Source organism: Clinocottus analis, unplaced genomic scaffold, assembly GCF_023055335.1.
Source record: "Clinocottus analis isolate CAN_PGR_092001 unplaced genomic scaffold, fCliAna1.0.p SCAF_25, whole genome shotgun sequence".
In the NCBI taxonomy this organism is placed as follows: Eukaryota; Metazoa; Chordata; class Actinopteri; order Perciformes; family Cottidae; genus Clinocottus; species Clinocottus analis.
This window is the reverse complement of record NW_027175987.1, coordinates 3847539-3870186: the sequence shown is the minus strand read 5'-3', so window position 1 is coordinate 3870186 and position 22648 is coordinate 3847539. Positions and strand designations below refer to the sequence as shown.

The 22648-nt window shown below is 41.4% G+C and overlaps 1 protein-coding gene across 7 annotated transcripts in view; it reads right to left on the bottom strand.

Annotated features, from left to right (window-relative positions):
• Positions 1–1677: 1677 nt before the first annotated feature.
• elavl4 (ELAV like neuron-specific RNA binding protein 4) overlaps positions 1678–22648 on the bottom strand; it is a 78923-nt gene continuing 57952 nt past the window's right edge. For 4 of the 7 annotated variants that reach the window (XM_068591288.1, XM_068591293.1, XM_068591295.1 and 1 more), the window contains 3 exons: positions 14843–15078; positions 9293–9331; positions 1678–6397 (listed from right to left, as the gene is read on the bottom strand). In XM_068591288.1, the coding sequence (XP_068447389.1) occupies positions 6070–6397; positions 9293–9331; positions 14843–15078 (603 nt within the window). In that variant the 3' untranslated portion in view covers positions 1678–6069. The remainder of the gene's footprint in view (positions 6398–9292; positions 9332–14842; positions 15079–22648) is intronic. The other 3 variants (XM_068591289.1, XM_068591292.1, XM_068591290.1) reach the window with 3 other exon arrangements.

Genomic DNA, 22648 nt, shown 5'->3' with positions numbered 1-22648 from the left:
AACACATTATACACAATCACATCACACATTAAAACAAACTTTGTAATTAAACAGACGGTCTGATCAGTCTGATCGGCGTGTTAGTGCCGAAAGAGAAAATGAAATGGACTGCGCAGTCCTCTGAGAGCGGCTTGGTTAATAAATAACATGAAGTGAGGCTGAGAGTCTTTTGATTAGGCGGTGTGAAATCTTTAAAGTGGACAAAGGGGTGAAGAGAGGTATCCCATTAATGTCAGAGTGTCTACCAAGGAGAGCTAGAGGGCAACAAAGGCTCCCCCACCGCACGGATTTCACTGCGGAAGATTTGTCAAAGACAAGTAGCTCCTTATGAAATAATATGCTTCCGACTGTGAGGCTCATGCTTGTCATTTGGCAGAACCGCCGTCTACATCACAGCGCGGCAGGATGCTGACATTCACACCATGGAGCGGGTGTGATCAGCTCTCACCCAGGCAGATGAAAAGTGGTTTATATAGAAACTGAGAGGCAGCATCATATGGTTGCACCTGGTGACAGAATATGGTGAGAAGTGAGCCATATTAAACCCAACAACTCTCCCAAGCGAGCGCACTTTCACTTCCTTTGGAGCATCTTGTTTGCATGAAATACTTTTTTTCGTGATTTCTCATAATACATTTTGTTTTCCCCACGCCTGAGTCGCGGCAGAGTAAAACCGACTTTTTATTTAGCAACGTCGAAAGTTGAAATCAACAGTTATTTATTGAACTATTGCCTTTAGAGCCTCAATAACTCAGATGAAGGAAGACTTGAGAGCGCACGCTGACTCATATCCTCCCCATACTTTCCTCTTGATGAGAGTGGAGGATCATTAAGTTGCTAACAACGGGAGAGGAGGGACAAGAGTGACAGAACATATCGCAGTCTAACAGCCATCGTCTCCTCCACGACTGCTGGGATGCTCTCGGGTGTGATCTAGATTGTGACGGCGTAAAGCTGGGTTCACATCACCGGACATTACATTGAGAAAATTGCCATTGGTGAACGGATGTGGTCTGCAGCAGAGCTATTCCTCTGTCCCCTAAGGCCGTGTTCGGAGTTGCTTTGCTTCAGGTGCTTTTCTGGCTGACTGGTGATGTTTGGATTGTGAGGCAGAACGATCGGATGAGCTGATAAGCACATATTAACCACACACTCTTACTTGGTGAGAGGCAGCATTGTGTCACGAAAGGACGCGGAGCCCGCGAGGATGCAGGGGGCAGTGTTATCTCACTGATTCCTCTCTCCTGTCTCACAGCAGCACTTTTCGAGGGCCGACCGAGATCAGCACTGCGTTTTATGACTGCAGTGTTACTGCCTCATAGTCGTGACTGTCCCTCAGAAGCTGAAAGGTCACAGTGGACGCAGATTAAATCTATGATTTACCGTTGCAGTCAATGCTATTGTGTTGTATTACTAATTTGAAATCTTGCCAGATAATTTATGAAAAACGTCCTTCACAATTTCTGAGCCCAAGATAACTTCTTCAAATGGCTTGCTTTGTGTAAATACAATAACCATTTTTTTTGTGATTGAAAAAAAAAAGAGCGGCAAATGCTCACGTTTTAGGAGCTGGAACTACCAAATGTTAGCATTTGGAGGGAGAATATTTTTGAAACGTATCAGTATGCAGTGTGATACGTATTTAAAGGCTTCATTCATCACGACAAGAAACATCCAAGCTCTTAACACCTCATTTTATTGTCCCAACATTCAAAAGTACAAATAATTCAAACACAACAGTTTTATGAAAAAGAAAAAACAAACATTTACAGCAAGATTTTTATTTTTGTTTCCAGTTTCAGAAATGACCTAAACTAGCAAGGATAACATGAAGTCATTCATCGCAGTAATTGGATTAATAATAAGAATAAGAATACTAAGAATAATAGCAATAATAATCATAATAATCATCATTGATAATTGTTAAGTAATAACATAAGCAGGAGAGAGAAGAGAGAGCCGCGGTCATGGGGCCCTGTGAACATTTTTTCGTCTTTTTTGTCTTTAAAGATTTCGTTTATAGATTTTTCAGATAGTAAACAAACACGTCTCAGGAGGAAAATGAAAACTGACAAGAAGAGCCTAGTTCCTCTGTTCACCTTCCCTCCTCCACTACTGGCTGCGTTGTTCCTACTGGCAGGCTGCCACTATAAGGCGCTACAGGGGATGGTGTGAGCCATAGGGGTTGGGCATAGAGCGAGGTGACGCAGCCCCATGTTTCAAACACCCTGACATGCACACACTTTCACGCACACACACGCGCACACACATTTCAAAGCAACTGCACGCGCCGTTTCTGTCTCACGCGTGCACACATGCACTCAGGGAGACGCACACGTATGCGTTTGTATACGTGTGCACTAAACAGACCCAAAATGCACAAAACACACACACACACACACACACGCGCAGACACACACAATCACAAACACGTAACAAATGTATATACTGTACATACGCACATTTGGATGTACTCCACGCGAACAAACGTATGAGGACAAACGCACTACACGCAAACAAATACATAAAGGAACATGCATACAAACATGCACACATGCGCGCACACGCACACACACACACACACACACACACACACACATGTGCACACAGGGTCTAGGCGGAACACAGGCACGCATCGTAAGAGTTCAAAAGTCATACAGTGTAGGAAATTAGTTCACACATCAGAACAACATTCTACTGGGGTCGTTGCATAATTCAAGCTCCCGACGGCGGGGAGCATGAAGGGGTCTGTATGGTTGGTTGGCGGGTAGGTTGGTTGGTTGGTTTGTTGCCGTTATGACCTTAGAAAACTATGTGATTGAATGGCGCAGATGATGACGGGATAATAATGACGATATAAGATGACCCGGCCTGTCAGATGACTGAGGTGTGAGAGAGAAGGATGTACTTAATGCGAGCATGCGTCTGAGTGTTTGAAATGCTCTCCACACACCTCCTTCATGTTTTCAAGTCTTAACAACAAACAAAAAAATCCAAATTCCGTATATTTATACTTCTGGAACCATTCCCTTACCTTTTCACCTTTCAAAATATATAATATATATCATATTAGAGTATATAAAATATAGAATTGGTACAATCCCTTTTCATACCTCCAGAGTACTTCTTAAGTATAGCAACAACTGCTGTAAATAACAGTTGGTGTGCAATGGTAACAATTTCTCATTTTTAAAGATTTGTTGGTATGTCATTTGAAAACATGATGAATATTTTTAAAAATAAGTTTTGACTCTTAAGTGATTTTGACCGATTTAGTCCAGTGCAATGAATGACCCTCAAACAACAACGGGCATTTGCTCCTTTTTAAAATGTATCTGCCCAAGCCTCCAAGAGCTGAATGTTATATAAAATGTTTTACTGAAAACTGAAAACTATGCTTTCAGACCCACATTTTTGCATAAGGTTTCATCACAAAGCGGTAGTAAGTGGAGGGAGGGTGTGGACGGAGTGGCTTTTTAGAACAACACAAACTTATCACAGGTTATATTGAACCAGAACGACTGTTTATAACATTCTATTAAGACTAAACTTTATTGAAAAAGATCTAAAGATTTCATTTTAACAAGACAAGAAAAAAGCAATAGCAAATTTAACTATTAACTAGGTTATGCATAGCGAGTAACTGTTTCTAGTAATAAGGGAAGAGCGTCCCCCAACCCTCCGGACATTTTTTTCAGTTTTCTTGACTTTTAGATTTTTTTATATTGTAATTTTGATATATTGGTACAAAGCACGAACGTACTAAAAGTTCTCTCAGTGCAGTGGACTACTGGAAGAGCCTCTCCACTAGTCGCTTTGTTCCCTTTTGCTCAGAAACGCCCCCTCCCTGTACCAGAATCACGCAAATACACAGACAATGAAACAAATAAATACATAAATACACATATAAATTAATCAATTCATAAATAGATAATAAATACAAATAAATAGAAAAATAAATAGTTTAAAAAATAGATAAGTAAATAAACAGATAAACAAATACAGTTATATTCTAAGATTTTGTTCGGTTTCTTTTTGCCGCGGTAGCTAACTGAAAGTTAATCCAAATCTTTTTTTTTTTCTCCACAAGCAACATGACAACAATTGAACAGTTTCCTCACAAGTTTTTCTAAGTAACTGAACCACCACTTCATAATAAGTTGTCATATGAAAAAGACAAGCTCAAACAAAAGAACAGTGACAACTCATATAGTACAGTAGATATTGTAAAACAAATGTAGACTATATATGTATATATATATCATCTATTTGTACACAGCAAATAAAGACACAGTTGTCATAGATCCTTTTTAAGGAAACAAATATCTAGACTAACGGAACTAGCTAATCATCATTTAGTTTTGACAAACGTTTTACGCTCAGCAAGTAACCTAAAAGTCAGCAAGCCAAACAAAAAAAATACAAAATCAAAATTTGTTCAGTGATTCTTACACGGCCCAAATTCGTTCATCTGGTTATTCAGCAAAGAGATAGTCTAACCAGATTTTCGGGCCAACAATAAACAAATATTAAACAAAGAACAGCAGCTCAATTCAATGCCAACATCGAAGTTTTTTTTTTCTTTAAACAACACATAGAACAACAAACTTGGATATTTAAGATATGTGAATAATGTAGTATAGCACCTACTGTTGATCGCTAAAAGGAAGTTCTTTTCAAATGTAAGTTCACAAACGCAGAGCGAAGAAAATGATATAGATAATGTATAGTATGCTCTCTAAATGGATAGATGTGTATATATCTATTTACTGATATCCCATATTAACTGATGACGAAAACAGGAAAACAAGTGGACAAAGGGTCTTCTTGCTTTGGGCTCTGGACTATAAGGATGGTTAGGCCTTGGAAAGACCCCTCTCCCTTCCCTTTTGGGTATCGCTGTTGAATAATTACGCACTAGTACATATGTGAAAAATTACCAAAATCACCTGCCTCAGTTTGCATCCCTTCCATCTACAAAATCACTGCCAACTTGGATTTCCCAAAAAACAAACAACCTTTGATCCTATAAAGTACCACGGCAGAACGACGAGACAAGGTGGTGCCCCCTCCCTCCCGCCCCGGCCCCCCCTAGTTAGCCAGTCAAAATATTTTTCTCTTTTTTCAAATCCAGATTCTTGTAAAAATTCATCAATAATTCTTATTTTAATTATCATTTATAAAAATAGATCTTCTTTCTCTTTATTTTTATCTTTTTCTAAACGCATTTTTTTTTCAAGCAAAGAGATCTTCTCTTTGGCAACAGTGTTATTTTTTTTTTTTCTTAAATTACTGAACGTGTCATCAGGAAAGCTAACCCATCCCCTCCCTCGCCCCATCTCCCTGAACCACTGTGAGGAAAGACATTATGTTTTTGTTTGCGATACAAAACAAAAACAATGTTAGAAATTCTTTTTTTTTCTACATCAGAGTTTCTGGGATTGTGGAATCCCATCTATAATAGATAAGGGGAACTTTTTGATACACACTAAAAATGAATGAATGGTTCACCAATTTAAAAAAGAGCCCCCTCCCTTTTACCGACAGGGAGGTATATAATACTAACGACAGTGGATCCGGATTTACAAAAGAAAAACAAATCCTGAATCAAGACAGAGAAAAGTTTTCAATCTAAAAAGGACGTTCTCTTCTCTGAAATAAGGGGAAATACAGGGATTTGCTACCGTTTACACAGAAGAGAAAACTCATTTAAACAACCACAACAAACAGAAAGAATATACAACAAAGAGAAGCCTGCATTATCACAGAAGCTTCCAAAAAACTCATGAACATTTTCATCATTTCATTTTTGTAATACATAGGCAACATTGGCTTATAGGTCCAAAGTTATAATATAAGCCATTTCTAGTTCAATTTGTTTGATGGTTTGTCGGTTGCTTTGTGTTCCGGTTGGAGTTTGAGTTTGCTGTGTTGGATGGCTGTAGTAGGGTGGTAGTGGTAGTGACTGAAGGGGCTAAGGGACGGGTGTATGGGGGGGTAGGGGGGGAAGGTTGGGGGCAATTTGGGAGCAGACAAAGTCGCGGGGCAACTGCTTTTATCTGTTAAAGTTCAGGACTTGTGTGTCTTGTTAGTCTTGAAGGAGACTTGCAAGACGCGGTCGCCCAACCTGTAGCCGTTGAGACTGGCGATGGCCATGGCCGCCTCGTCGTAATTTGTCATGGTGACAAAGCCAAAGCCTTTGCACTTGTTGGTGTTGAAGTCACGGATCACCTTGACGTTGTTGACTGCGCCGAAGGGCCCGAACAGCTGCCAGAGCACGCTCTCATCCGAATCTGGCGACAGGTTGTACACGAAGATGCACCAACCGGTGCCCGTGTGCCCAGGGATGTTCATGCCGACCAGGCTGGTCATGCTGTCAATGGTGATGGGGGAGAACCTGTGAGGAGAGGGAGAGCAGAAGAAGGGGAGAGAGAAAAGAGGGAGATTTAACTGAACAGGCTCATTTACACAGTTGAACAATTTTTAGTACATGAAATGGCCATAAACTGGTAAAAAAAATCAACATCTAGATGGACATAATCCTCCTTCCAAATATAAAAACTTGCCATGAAACTTAACTTTCTGATGTGCGACTGTCTACAGCCATAACAAATAATAAGCTTCATCTTTTAAATCTTTACAGTGCATGGTTCAAACTAGAAAAACGGATCTCCGAGCCGAATACACGACGTCAGATGAATTAGGATGCATATGCACGGGTGCCTATTAAATGTGCACAATCATGTCTTAATGCAAAAAGTTTGTCTGCGTGTTTTCAATGCTACTGCTAAATGAGCTGCGGGTCTGAGAGGAGTGTAAGGAGTGACGACAGCGAGGAGCTGTGTTTCCGCTTAAGGAGATGCAGATGAAGGTTCTCTTTTTGTGTCCTTGAGTGGCTCCTTTAGGAGCTAAATTGCAGGAAGTTGTTGAATTAAACCGTTTCTAGAAATCCATCGAAGATCATGCACCAGCCTGCTAAATCTGTTCTCATTCGCCTCATAATCTTCTTCTTTTTCATGTGATGCAAGAGATTTGAATCCTCAGTTGACTTCACTTAATTGCCTTTCCGCTCAAAGGAAAGGAAAGGAGGGAGAGAAAAAAATAATCACCACTTTTAAATAAAAGGTAAATGAGATAAAAAGGATCATTTCTTATGCCACCTCTCTCCAAGAAACGACTATAGGCATTATTGGGTGTGCTTTAATTGAGATTTCCGCTTTGCTGCAGCTGTCTCGGAGAAGGCTGCTTCCTTAACGAAAGAGAGGGAGGGGAGAGGGAGCCAACTAAATGGAAAATGGAAGCACTTTACAGCCCAGTGGCATTACGGTACAAAGTGTATTCCTCCCACTCCTCCCGCAGTCTGCAGGGTGTTCTGTTCTATTCCAGAGCTGGTGGCACTGATCGATAGCACTGCCTGCTGCTCAGGGCCCCCACCCTTCTCACTCTCTCCAGCGACTATATATGGCCGGCAATCACTGCGACCTTCCTGCTTGACTTTGGTCATGCAGAGTTTGCTTCTGGCCATTGTAGTTGCCTTGGACACTAATACAAGTCGAGGGTGGTGAGGGCTTTTGCTCTTTGTGGATATTTTTTTTTATGTGCATGAAGTGAGATAAAACAGATTAGATTTGTGTGTATGCCTGTATAATAAGATGAAATAGATTATAGTAGACTGTCATAAATCTATGACTGAGATACCAGGGGCTGCAGCAGCAAACTGTATTATAAAGGGTTCCCCATCCTTTGTTAATATTTTCTCCAGTATCAAGAATCTTTACTGGTTTCACCACGTTGAGGCCTTGTCTGACATGCTCGGCTGCCTACAAGCCTCTCTCTCTCTCTCCTGCTGGGCTCGCGGCAAGAAAAAAGAACAACTTGTGGTGATTTATATGCAAAAGCTGAAGTGTGTGAGAAGGTCTGCGAGCGTGTGACGGTTTGGAGGCTGGCTAACACTGCCACTGCGAGAATGTGGAGATGCGCGTGCCGGCATGTACATGTGTCTGCGTGTGTGCACTTGTGCGTGTGTAAATGTGCATGCGAGCGCACCCATCAGAGCGGGACCAAACACTAACCAATGTTACAGACGAGACCAGGGGTTGCATAGCAACAGTGGAGCTGACCAGATATCTATTCTGTCCTTTTCTGAAGCCAAACATCTCCAGCTCCTAAGACCTTTCTTCTCTTCCCTTTCATATAATAAGCTCGGATCACTGAAAAGCACTTCTAAGTTGATGGCATGCTTTGGAATAAGGACAGCTGAATCAGACACTATTTTCACCTTTTGGAAATTATGTAGAGACTCAAAGTGAGGCCGCGGCGCTTGTCGGGCTTTTCAGAGGAACTTGCTAAGGGAACATTTCTCTCAACTTTATCTCTGTTTGAGTTGCTAAACTGCCTTCAGATGGTGTCCCCTGTGCTTGCAAACATGCAAGATGGCACGGTCAGCACATTAAACATCTATCACCACAGTTCCACCACAGCTCAGGGTTATGTAAGACCTATGGTAGCGAGAAAGCAAAATGAAACAGGGAGGCGAAAGGAAGAAATTTGAGCAGAGCCGTGCCGAGCAAAGCTGGAGCTTTCTGCAGTGAAACAGCATTTCCTGTTTCCAGCAGGGATCCAGGTTCATCCAGCCTCATCCGGTGTACTCTTTGAACACTTCCTTATCTCAGCTAGTACTGCCAAGAAATGAAGGCAATATGTAATTTTGTCGTGGCTTCCACTGCACAGACGTACATCTATGTCATAAAAGCGTGTGTACATACTTGATAGTGGATGTAGCGGTTTTATTCTAATGAAGTAGTGGGGAAATACCTATATGATCAAAGTGATGAATTAAAGATTTGAAAGACTATTCCCAAGCAATAGCTGGAGAGAGACAAGGCAGGAGAACCTGAATCCGGTAGAAAAAAAACACACCTAGAAATTAAGAGTGTTACACCAGAGAACAAAATCCATTCAGTACACAGAAACAACCCAAAAAAATCCCAACAACACCAGCACTTGTCAAAAACAAAGCAATTCATCACCACTGAAAACAAATAATTTTTTTTTACACCTTAAGATATTGGTAGTGTTTTAAAACCAACTCAAGCTTACGAGAAAACAACCTAAACAAATCAAAGAACCAAAAGATGCAGTTGACCTTGAACAAATGGTCAAACGCAAAGTGACTGCAGAAATACAAGAAAATGTAAACTAATAATAATTTAAAAAAAGAACAGAAAAAAAGGATATTGAAAAATCATTGAGTCAACATGGACATCTGGCATTGGGTGAAGTTTTTAATTACCTCTTTACGCCATAGGCCATATTAAGCAAATTGTCCAGCCTGTAAAGAGAAGGAGGGTTCTGGGGTTAATGGTGGGCAGATGGTCGACTCACTCAATGGAACTAATGTTACGTCCCTGTAGGAACTGCATGGTCCTCCTCACTCAAGAACAAACAAACTCATCTATAGTTGGCCCATTACACTGAGGAGCCCCACCAGAAAATGCTATCATCAGTTAATGACGCTACAGTACCATCAGTATGGTCGGCCATTGCGCTACTTCCCAGGCTTTGGCGTAGCCCCGCACTAGCTAATGCCAGAGCAGAGTGTTACGGGTGCTTCCACATTACTGCAGGTGTGACTGGTTAACTGTGATATTATACTACAGCGGTGGACACTTACAGACACATACAGAGCACTAATGGCGGAGGGGAGTGAACATGGCATGGCACACGGCTATGCTAGGATGCTAGGCTAGCCATAGTGCTGTGCAAGGGCAAATCATCGGTTTACTTTCAATGCAAGAATTGCATGAGGTTATCCATACAATGTATGACACCACGCTGATGGTTACTTAGAAGATAGAAGAAATGATATTTTCATAAACTGCGGTCTTTAATTAGTGTTAACTGAATTGAGAGAACACCTAAGATGACAGGGAACGATCCAGAGTTCTGTCAGTGTAATGGTTTGGCATTTGAATGATGGTGAGTGAGAAAAGTGATGATGATAAGTATGTTTTACATGAGGCGGAACAACAAAAGCACATCTGAACATTAAACTAGCCGTGAAATTGCGAATGTCTGTCTTTGTGGTCGGGGTCAACCTGTTAAGTGCTCACGGGTCAGGTGGAATGGCTGAGTGTTAGTCAGAGGGTGTCCTCTGTCTCAAAGGGTTAGGTTTTTTGGGAAATGTTGTGGTTTCATATTAACTTGCCCCGTGAGCGACAGCCAGTCAGCCAGGCTAAAGTTTGTGTGGATGTGTGGTTTATAAACCCAGCGGGCTGTGTGTGTGTGTGTGTGTCTGTGTGTGTGTGTGTGTGTGTGTGTCTGTCTGTGAGCCGGACTTCAGAAACCTGTGGGCTGTATGAAACGTCGGCCCTCTTGGATGGAAGCAGTGTGGTCGGTGACTCGATGACCTTCATTCCTCACTTGGGTCTGGCCTGTCTCATGTCTTATTAACTCCTCTGGCCTAATGGACAGGGGCCACGGCTTATTGAGCAACAGCTGGCTAGTGACGCCTCGTTCCTCTTGAAAACACTACAAACTCTCTGACTTTGCCTTGCCTACGCAGGTTGTTTCTTCTCATCTCTTTCAGGCAACAGGCATTTGCTGTTTTTGCAACACAACCGCTATATGAATATACAATATAATCAACTAGTCACCAGGATTGTGTTTTCTCACAACAGAAACAGAGAACGTAATTGTTATTTTTATTGTAATTAAAAAGTCAATTAGGTTTTGAAAGATATTATTAAATAACTTGTATGATAATAACAATAATATGTATATTGAACATTCAAAATTAAATTTACATTGCATGTTAGAGATAAAAGTAGTCTTCTAATCCGGGACAATTAAACATTGGTATGCTAGGTAATTGTAGTTATCTCATGAATTAGAATGGATAACCTGCGCTCTAAAATGTTATTTTATAGTGGCAAACAAGTTGCTCACATTATGTTTTTTTTATGTTTATATACATTGACATCTTTACAAGGTCTAAATAAAGTCATATATTTGAAGACAGCAGACCTTTTTATGTTTTATATAAACCATCTGAGTATACTGTAGGCCTACTTGTTATTTGGGTTAAAGGTGTGTCTTGGTGAGAGCACTTTTCTCTCAACATTTCCAAAATGTAGGATATACGGACTCATTAAAGCAGTAATTAGCCCATTACGTGGGAAGGGAACAAGCAGGCTGCTTTGTGGGTAAATGAGTCAATTGGAAAAGGTGCTCAGAGGAGAGGCGCTCCAGGCCCGGGAGCACGAAGACATCTGCTGGCCGCCGGGCCGCCGGGCCACAACAAAACAACCTGCTGCTAACTATCGCTCTCTTTCTCTCGCTCCCTCTTTCTCCCTCTCTCTCTACCTGTTCCGCTCGCACATGTACGAGCGCACACTGATGCGCGCTCACCACGCAAACCGTCTGCCGGCTTTTAACACTGCCTCTCCAAGCTCCCAAGCTCAATATAAACAATGGGGCTTTTGTGCTTTCTCTCAATGCATGTTAATGGAAGAATGGGTGTTTTTGTCTTCCCCCCCCCCCCCTTTTTTTTTTTTAAACAAAAATCTGTTCAATTAAAATTGGCTCCTGCCCTGGATATAATAAGGCTAATTTGCTAATTAGTACCATTAGTTAACAACAGAGCATCGGAGACAAGGGCTCGGCGTGTTGGTTATGTTTGCTCGTCTCGGAGAGGGACCATATGTGCACATTATAGATAAACCGTGTGATTGATGCAAGTGTGATTCTATTTTTTAACTTGGGTCTCAGCACAAACTTGTTAAGTATGTGAAACAAGTTGGATTGCATATCTATGTTTCATTTTGTTTCAGGGATACATCAGTTGATCATGTTTGCCTCATTATTTTGTTCATAAAAGTTGTTTCACCTTTTTAAAACACACTAATATTACCTGTCTTACTTTAGATTTAATGTCGTCTCTTCAAGGATAAACAGGAAAAACAACCGCTTAGGGTTATTACATGGAGCACATTTCTAACTTCTACAGTGTGGAGGTTTTAGTGGAGGGCTCGGGAGCAGAGAGCAGGAGCACAGAGCCACGGAAGTGTCCTGTGGTTGTGAGTTGTGATGAGAAGCGACAGCTCTCCTGCGGAGCCTGTAAATTGGCTTGGCGTATCACAGACACACAGCCACGCTACATCGCTCAGGTGTCACACCAGGGAAGCCGCTCCGGAAGAAAAATACCTTCCAAGCTCTGACTTTGATAGAGAGTAAACAGCACGACCGGCTTAGTGTTATTGAAAGAGAGAGGAAATTGTATAAGCACACATTCTCTCCCCAATTCTGAGACATTTCTGTTGGATCGGATGATGGAGGGTAATATCACACAATCACCTGTTTCTGTCTTGTGTTTTGCTGAGGTGAAAGTTGACATGACCTCAATAAAGAGAGCCCAAACCATTTGCAGGTGTCATATAACATCAATGTGTGTGTACATATATATATATATATATATATATATATATATATATATATATATATATATATATATATATATATATATATATATATATATATATATATATATTACTGTATATGATGTATTGTGCAAATGCATGACCTGGGGTACAAAACACAGCATATGCATTCAATTTCATCATGTATGGGTTTAAAAACAAAATCCTCAAATAAATTCTGGCTTCACTTAATTTGTCTCGTAGTCATTGGATATAAGACTTTTTTTTTTAAATAACAGCTTCTAATGGAGGGACTTAAGCAGTATTAAATACTATCCTAATATATATCGTAATATCTTGCGAATCCAGCAAATGTTTTTTTTTTATTGGCAATGTATTTGAAGTGTGTCAAACTAGAAAAATAACATGATGGTTTATTGTACCACTGTGACCAAATCATGCAGAATTAGGGCTCTCAAGTCAAAGACAAAGATGCTTTTGTTTGATAAACAGTTCCAATAGTATTATTCAAATACATGTTTTTGCTAAGGCTACTCTGGGAATATTCTGAGAAGTGTTGACAAGATGGCAGCATGATGAAATGAAGGGAAATACGTAGTTGTGAACGACAGAACCCCACAGTCTCTTGTGAACAGTTCCTCTCTGATCCGGGTGGACCCACACAGAGCGCTCACAGGGCCTGATTTATTGACACCTGCACCGGGTGCGCAGCTCACACCTGCTGCTCAAAAGGGGGAAGCATGTGCTGACATATATGATCACAGGAGAAAAGTTGCATCACTGACGTTGCTATGACTCATGCGCTCTTTGTGCGGGCGTGACATCCCCTGTTCAAACGTCGTCAATTGCATTTGGTGCAAATGTTTTCCAAAATCGGGCCCGTTGTTTAGAACAGACGTGTTTCCTTTATTAAACTCATGTAGTGTTACATCAACCAAGAATAATTGCTATCAAGTCTGAGACTGATGACATTAATTATCCACATGTGAAATGGGAATCCCGTTTCATCAATCAGACCCCATTAGATGACATACTTGTTTTAGAATTTAGTTATGATGTATAAACTACTACCGTTCATAAAGTTTACTGATTAATGTTACTTGCTTTCCTTTGTGCTTAACTTGAACACTTGAATTTGGAGATTCCCAACCTTTTGGGCAGATGGCCCGAGTGACCCCGTTCTTATTCTACATCTTATTCTGCCGATACGGCACTTTGTGTTTCATTTTGTTACATCATGATGTCTCTGGCATAGAGCTGGGAAGTAGGAGGAGCTGATTCTTGGAAGTATATTTCCAACCTTTGAATCAATATTAAAAGGCAACAAGGCTATAGGTTTATGTTGTAGCCATTAGTTTGAAGTATTGCGTTGTAATATTATGTAGTACTATGTACATACTATGTACATACTATGTATGTCATTTTTGTGAGCACAATGATTACTTTTAATTCGTGCACTTGTGCAATATTCACTTTAGTATATTTCAGTACTTGTACAATTGTTTTTACTCCATCTGTAAATACAATTTTTTACCCCATCTGTATATTTTTATTCATCTGTATATTTTTACATATCTGATTCCATCTGTATATTTCATTTATTCCATCTGTATATTTTTTATTCCATCTGTAAATTTAATATTCTTTTTTTTACTGCAAATTTTGTATTCTTAAATCTTTAATCTGTTTATTACAATTCTACTCTTTATTTATATTGTTTTTCTTTTATCGTATTACTTATTACTTGTGAGCAGTGCTACTGTAATCCTGTAATTTCCCCACTGAGAGACTAATAAAGGATTATCTTATCTTATCTTATTAAAAGGCAACAAGGCTATAGGTTTATGTTGTAGCCATTAGTTTTAAGTATTACGTCGTAATATTATGTCGTACTATGTATGACGCACACAACTAAAAATTTAAGCTTTAACTATTTTTTTTAACAAAATGCACCTTGGGAGACATACTTATTAACTTCTCACCTTATGGTTTATGTCGTATATACAAGCCAAACTCTTTGACATTTTGTCAAAGGACCAGATATTCTCAATCAAGTGTGAGTCACTTAACATGTAGAAATGTTCTGTTTATGGAGAACATTAATGGGCCTTTTCCTTCTGGAATCAGGGCCCTCCCACTTTGCAACTCTATGACACATTCGAAGCTGCTCATATTTCTTGTGAAGCAGGACTGCTTTCACAAAAATGACTGAACAATGGAATCCAGTCACTTTAACTTGGGATTTCCATGAAGTCGCCAAATGAAGATCGGGAAACCGTACACTGGGTCAGCTCCCAAGGTGGGGAAACTCTGCATTACACATCTTTGGAACATTTCAAACTCTACCTGAACGCTGATCCCACCTTAACCTGTCTCTTGCCTGCCCCATTCGCCCCAGCACTCACCTGAACCTCTGAGCCTGGTGGTGGAGGGGGCCTGGGTATCGGCGGTTGGGGGACTGGTAGAGTTGTGACAGGAGCGCTTGGCTGGTCTTCTGGCTGGGGTTGTTGGCGAACTTGACCGTTATGGGCTCGGCGGCCCCCGTTGGCTTCTGTCCGTTCAGGCCCTTGATGGCCTCCTCAGCCTCTATCCTCTTATCAAAGCGGATGAAGCCCACACCTCGGGAACCACCTGCGGGGCCAGCAGATCAAAAACAAACACGGGCCCCTTTTACTTTACAGGGTTTAGACACGACATCTACCGGCGCATACATTTCCATTATGTCTTTGGCTAATTTTTGTGTTCTTCCAGTCCAACAATGTGAAACACAATTTTTCTTTCATTTTTAAAACATCCCCTGAACCTGTGCTGCATTTACAATGATATGCAGATGGCTTGGAGGAAGAGGGAAGACAGAGATGAACAATAGCAACTCATACACACACACACACACACACACACACACACACACACACACACCAGCCGGAGACTGTATTGTGGCATTGGCGCCGACTGGTTAAAGCCACAAAATCCATTCTTCCTCCATGCTAGCTGCAGTCACAGTCAGTCGTACACACGCTCTTCACGCGTTGTTCTCGGTGACATTTGAGCCGTTTCCTTGGAGATATTTTTTGACTGCCACCTGAGAGAAACATTAAGAGGCTGTGCTTCGCGGGAGGTACTTATTGGTGTCTGTGAATGCTCCGTGTGCGTTACTGACTGTATATATAGTAAATATATGTGTGGAGTGCATGTGCGCACTGGTATCTATTAATGGATGCTGTGCCTTGTTTTAATGAGGCTGCCTGGATGGCCCAAAGGATGCTCGCCCAGTGACAGCAGCACTCTGCCGAAGAGACTATTTACATAATACTGTGTGCACACAGGCATGTCTGCGTGACGGAGACTGAATAAAAGAGAGGCAGTGAGAAAGAGGGGAATTTTGTGTTTGAGCATCATTGTGTGCCGTCTCTTTCTCACACATAAAAACCCTCCTTATTGTTATTCCACATTTTTGTACATGCCAGCCCTCTCCCCAGCTCTTTTTTTATACTTCCGACTGGATTGTCTCATGGCGCTTGCTCTCTTGAATTCTTATTCGGAGCAGCACCTTGACCATCTCGCTCCCCCTTTTGTTCTTTTTTTTCTCTCTCTCTCTCCAGGACACGGGCAGCACAAGGTTATTTACTTTCCAGCCAGGCAACGAAATAAAAAGCCGCTCTTTGAAGCGAATCATTGATGAAACAAGTCTTGTACATCTCAGGTGAAGCTTATTATATTTACTTTGTGTTCCATCTGCCCTCAAATGAATTAACTGATGTTTGTATTATTAAAAAAACGGTTTCAATTGAAAAAAAAAGGAGTAAAATGGCTGAAATGAAAGATTTTGGAAATACAATTTGCAGCACAAAGTGTTTTTGACTTCGAAGCACCAAGTAGCTTATTTGTGGTTTCTCAGCAATTTTCTCGCCTTTCTTAAATACTGGGAGCATTGACTGAAACTGTAAACGCGTGAACACTGCCCTCCTGCAGCAGTAAACAACTTTTAGGTGCGATGGGGAAGGAAATAGGCAAAACCTAATCACGATGACCAATTAGGTTGTAGTTCAGGTGTGTAATAAAGGTTCTGACTCCGCAACAAAGACACAAAGGAACAATGTACACTGACCACCCACACTCTGCTCTGCACGGACCCAAACAAAAGCATTAGCTTTCCGCCTGTTGGATGATCTCATTAACTGCTATTCAGTGTAAATTATTCCGTTTTATTCTTTTTTTTCTCCTTTTTTTTCTTACCTATTTGGCTCCTTCTCCCCTGACAGACTTTCACAATTTCCCCTTCCTAACTTCCTCTTGTGCCAACTCTGTACCTGTACATTTTAATTAGCTTGTCAGCAGCAGAAAAATAACAATTCTAATGGGATCTACACAGCGCAAACAATAACCAACGCGGTTCCTCTGGTATTGTTCATTTATTGCTGTAGTTGTCATGCATGTGCTGTGTGTGAGGTAAAATGGAGGTCACCGCTGTGTCTTTGGGGAGAGCTGTTTGTGAGCTACCGTCGGTAAACTAGATTGGTAAGACTTTTTTTTCGATTTGAAAAATTAATAAGCATTCAAACTCACTCAACACCATGCTTCACCTTGATATTTGGAATCGGCCCAAATTCACAACTGTCTACTTGCTGAAAGGCACTTAGCGACTCCAAAAGGCTTGCTCAAGGGCACCTCAGTGGTAGTTAAGGAAGAGGAGAGCATCGCTCGCTCACTTTCTCCGCTGAGACGAGAGGAGGGGAAGAGAGGACTGTATTCGTCCTTTAATCCTCACACTTGTTTGGCATTGAGCTGCTCCTAAGCTGGTTCTGGCTGGAGGGCCTCTGGACAAATGCTTGGCATACTGATGAAGGCACGGCACGGCAAAAACACACACACACACAAACACACACACACACACACACACATCTTTAAGTGATGACTTGAAGAGGTGCTATTGAGAATGAAGTGTGAAAAGAGCAATAGAGATGTCCGTGATCGTTTGCAATCCTCCGTGACCGATTGCGTGTGTGTGTACAAGTGGGAGAGGTTTAACATTTATATGTGTGTGCTTTTGTTGTATAGGTGTGCACGAGCTACTGTTGTCCATGAGTGTGTGCAAAAGCATTGTAAGGAGGTGAGGTGGTAGTTGATTGACCCTGATCACCCATTATTTTTACAGTGTGTTTGTGCGTGTGTGTGTGTGTGTGTGTGCATTATCGCCAAAATGTGTCAAAACGCTATTTTATCTAGTGTAGTGTAGAGCAGTCAGCAGGGAGAGTTAGTCACTATCAAGAACGCTAGTTTCAGGTAGTGAGATGTAACGGATGTTCTTCGGCTGAGACGTGAGAAGAGAAGTGTAGTCATAAAGGTGGTGCTGAGTAACACTCCTGCTATACTCTGCTCTCCGTTGCTAGAGATCAATATGAAGGAAAATAATACAAATATCTGGTGAAGTGAAACGTGATCTAACTCCTAATGTAGGTGTGTAACGTTTGTGACAATGTAAAAGCCACCGGCGTCAACCACCATCGATTTGTCTGCTTTGATCTGACCAGCCACTAGTTTTTTTTTTCCTTTGATTTTTTGCTTTACATGCCTTGCTCAGTTTTCTTTACCCACCTGTAAATATGTCCCAATGTGTTAGGAAAAATAATGAGGAGAAACAATTTTTTTATGATAATGTGTAACAGAATAAACAATGTTGACCTTCAAATTGCGATTTAAAAATGTATTTTACTTTTGATTCTCGAGATGATTCCTCACATTACTGCTAATGCTGAATGTATCTTTGTATTATGAGCATCATCAGGCTTCACATTAGTGTTTCAAACACTCAATAACTGTATTTATGTTTATTGTGGTTTGAAGTTGTCACATTAAATCAAAGCTACAATACAAATGACTAGAAGATACAGCAGAATTACATTTTGTCATCTCTTTTATCTTGTTTTTTTTTTAGCAATAGTTTGTTTCATATTGATTTTCTTACGAATGTATCCCACAAAAAGAGTGAAACAAACTGTCTCTCAATACTGACTTTCTTCCCTACTCTCAGCCAACAACAACCGTATTTTATAATCACATTCATCACTAACTCTCAAACGTGTGATGTCATGATGATGGCGTAACATCTGGAGCTGCTCCGTAGACAATGAATGGAAGAGTGATTTTTATGGACCCACAGTCGAGTTGTTTTCTTTTTATACAGCCAAATGAGCTTAACTCTTAACAGAAAAAGCACCGATGTCCTCAGAACATTACCCTGGGTGCTCTCAGTGTCATCTGTAGCCTCTTGCTACGCGTTTTCATTGCCTATAGAGTAGTCCCACGCTTTATACTGACATCACAAATGTATTTGAATTTGTAAAATGGGTGTGATTCCCCTTTAAGTCTCTCTGCTCCCAATGGAGCTCCCGATGGAGCATATCTTTAAAGGTGGATCATAAATGTATAGTATCCTATTTTGAGGGGAGCCCTCCTGGAGCTTTTAATGGATGCTCCTTTCAATATACATGTTTTGTGAGCCAAGTAATAATTACAACAGCAGGACGACGTATGTGGGATGAATTCAAAATAAACTACAATTCCCATGTTAACGGCACTGAATGAACCCAGTGTGATGGGTGTGGCTCACTGTTGTGTTTTTGATAACTGCACAACAATGGAGGTCTATAGCGAAGAGGATTTAGCTGCATAGACGACAATATGATCAATTCGTTGTTGTGTGTGTTCTTTTTTTTTTCTTCTCGCTTCTTGAAAATATGAAAATCAAGAAAACCACCAGCCTTATCCTTATCCTGGTATTTATCGAAAAAGAAAAACGCAGATGAAATTAATGAACTAGTTTTTGAGTGAGTGTGGATTCGTGAAGCGGATTATTCAAAGTGTGTTCCGCTGTTTGTGTACGAGCACTCTGTCATGCCATATTAATGTTGTAAACCTTGAAGAGAGTTTATTTTTCTCCCGTTAAACATTATAACAAAAACAAACTTGCAATCTACGACGCAAGCTGCCAGTCTAGGGAGTCCAACCTAATGACTGTCCTTTCAACCAGCCCCAGAGGCCTCGGCTACTTATCAACCGCCAGCCAGCCATACAGGCAACATTAGAGCACAATGTACTTACGAAGGTACAGCAATCTGTCTTTCTCACTCTCTCCCTCTCTTCTTCTCACTCTCTTTTTCTGCTCTCCCTTTCCTCCACAGTAATCAACAGCGGCTTATGTAACTCTCTCTACCTGTGCTTATCTCTCCCTAACACACACCGACAGGCACATTGGCTGCCTTACTAATAACACGCTACCTCAATCTGGGGAGGGGGGAAACAGAGGGAGAGAAGTCGGGAGACGAGAAGCGAGTGTTTGGCTGGAGGAGGAGGAAGAGGAGGAGGGGGGGGGGGGGGGGGGGCGACTGCAAGGCAGGAATGAAAAGGAGAAAGGGAAAAGTGGAAATGGGGGAGTAAGGACAGAAAGGACAAAAGGAGAGAAGGTGATAGAAGAGAATGCGCGGAGGTGACGGTAAAAGGATGATGACGATGATGATGAAAGGAAACAGTGCTTCTCTTGCTTGCCTCTGCTCAAACGCAGCCGATCTTTCTCTAAAACCTGCTATCATTTCCACAAACACTGACTGACGGAGAGAAATGACTCCGAGAGACCCGAGAGGAGAGTTGTGAGTAACCTGGATGCTGCATAATGAAAGACACACTTTCTGTCTCTCTTTCTCAAACACAAACAATGACACAATGCATGAGATGCATTCAATGATGCGCGCAGACATAAGCAAAATGTTTTCAGATGCCCGGCCTCTCCGTCTCCCATCTTATTATCTTTTACTTGCGAAGCTATATCGTGCCAACTGCATCAAATGATACGACTTGCCAGTCGGAAAGACTTCCTAATATGGCAGAGGAAGAAAGAAAGCGTATTCCTGCTATCTTCTAATCATGGCGCTGAAGAAAGAAGAAGAAGAAAAAAAAAAGCAATGTCCTTGTTTTAAGTAACATTAGCGTTGCTGGGTACAGATGGCGTTTGAAAAAGCAGCGCGAGGAGAGGCGAGGAGACTTTGAAGAGTGGCGGCGCCCTGTGCTTTAGCCTCTGTCACAGCAGAGATTCAACCATCTGTCTCGTGTGTGCGTGTGCATGTATCAATGTGCATATCTGAATGTGGCTGTGTGTGCATGTTTGTCGGCGACCACGGAGGCACTCGCGTTTAGAACATTGGGGGGAAAGGGAGTAAAGGCAGAGAGACGATGGTGCAAGTCAAGGCTGCAGCTCTGCTCGTATTACCTTGACCGTTCTGTTCTCTGCTGCCGGGCCGTCAGAGAACAGGGATTCAGTGTGGTGTCAGTTTGAAGGGGAACATCCATTATTCAAGTCAAGAGAGGAGAGAACATACCAACCGTACAGGGGAAAGGGGGATTCATTTGAGATTTGGAGAAGAAATTGGGCAAACATGAACGGCCCGAGTACAAGAAAAAAAAGCAAACACCAAATTGCAGTCTTGTGGGGAGACGTCTGGGGCTCCACTTTCGTGGCTCTGGAAAGAGTAACGCAAGCAGCGCTACACGGTGGCATTTCCCTGACCTTGAAATGCATGTTGTTTTGGGTATTTCAGTACCCGGCACAGCAGGCATGGCACAAAGGTGGAAGGAAAGGCAAAAGGAGACGAGAGTTTCATGCAGATGAGGCAGCACAGAGAGATGCTTTTGGTTTTTGTGTTTTAGAGAAAATTGGTTTCGGTGGTGCTGATCTGTTTTCAATGTTACGCGCACAAAGGATTTTTGGGCTGATCATTTTGAGGATTTTACCAGCAAGGGCAAACTAAATGGTACAGAATATGACAATTTTTATTTAACATAGTCCAACTAATTGTCTCATTAAATTCAGTGTGACAAGAGAGAATGCCAGCGGATTATTGAATAGCATTTACTACGACTTAAAACCAACATTGCTCTAAGACTTTATGAAATCTTTTCCCTTCGGTTGATCACGATAGCCAAGTAAAAGTATCAGGACAAAAATGGGTGTTCAATGTGCAGCCTCTAACGTAACAAAATCCAGGAAAAGGTGCTGTTTTTTATGACAGATAATGTAAAATGATCATCTTGAGTAAATCATATGTAACTAACGCCGAAGGCGGCTGCAAAATAAAGCAGTCTCAAATGTCTTTGAAACCAATCAGTTATATGTTCCTAGGGAGCCTTTTGACTCTCTCCGATCTGTTTGTGTCTCTCTCTCTCTTCTCCTCTAAAAAATACCAAATTACAAGGGATAACAGCTGTGTGTGCTTCCTGGCTTTCTCCCCAAGTTATCTGGCAAAAGTGGCGTTTCAGTTGTGCAACATTAAAATAGCTTTGGTCGAGTTTTGCAGGCGTGAGTCACAAAGCAAGTAATCTCCAAACAATTCTGTCAGCGGTGCCATTATTGTTCCACGGGAACGTCATAACATTTTTTATAGCCTCCAACAGAGTCGGTAACTGAACACAACAGTTCCTGTTAAGTCCAAATAAAAACTGTGCAACGAAGTACACCCTAAACACGACCGGACTTTCAATACCTCCATAAACATAAATTAAACTCTAAAAGGCGCATCATGTGCTTCTGGCAGCATCTTTGCAATGCTGAGCATTAAACTTCTCAAACATTATCATGTTTCTTGTCTTGGCAAAGCGAATCTTGACATTTTTTTTTTCAGAATACAACTTGGCAGGGAATAATACCAAAGTGTCTGAAAAGCTTTCAGACATGGACGTCTCATGCCAGCTAAATTTCAAGGTCTCTGAACCTTAATTTAACACTATTTTGATCAGGAACAATCATACAAAACTGCTCAATGCCAAATAATGATTAATTCAGTGTGCAAAACACACTTGTTATTAGTAACACTGGCAATCACAATCTTGTGTCGTATGCCATGAACACTTGCGTCTTGTTGCCATGGGAATCTTTCCCATTGCTACCTTCCATCCCACATGAAGGGAGCTCTCACAGCGGGTCCTCACACACACTGAGCAGCAATTTGGTTCCACATCAGGACCAACGTTTGTAGAAGCCAAGTATGTAGATCGATTGTACTTGTACTTGTACATTGATCACGTCCGCATTGACCTCTGCCCGCATACAGGTCCTGGATGAAGAACGAGGAAGAGCCAAATATTGATCCAAAGCCGTCCCGGATATCATATCTGTTTCAAATGCAGGCTAGCTTAAACCAGCAGTCGGAGCACAAGATCAC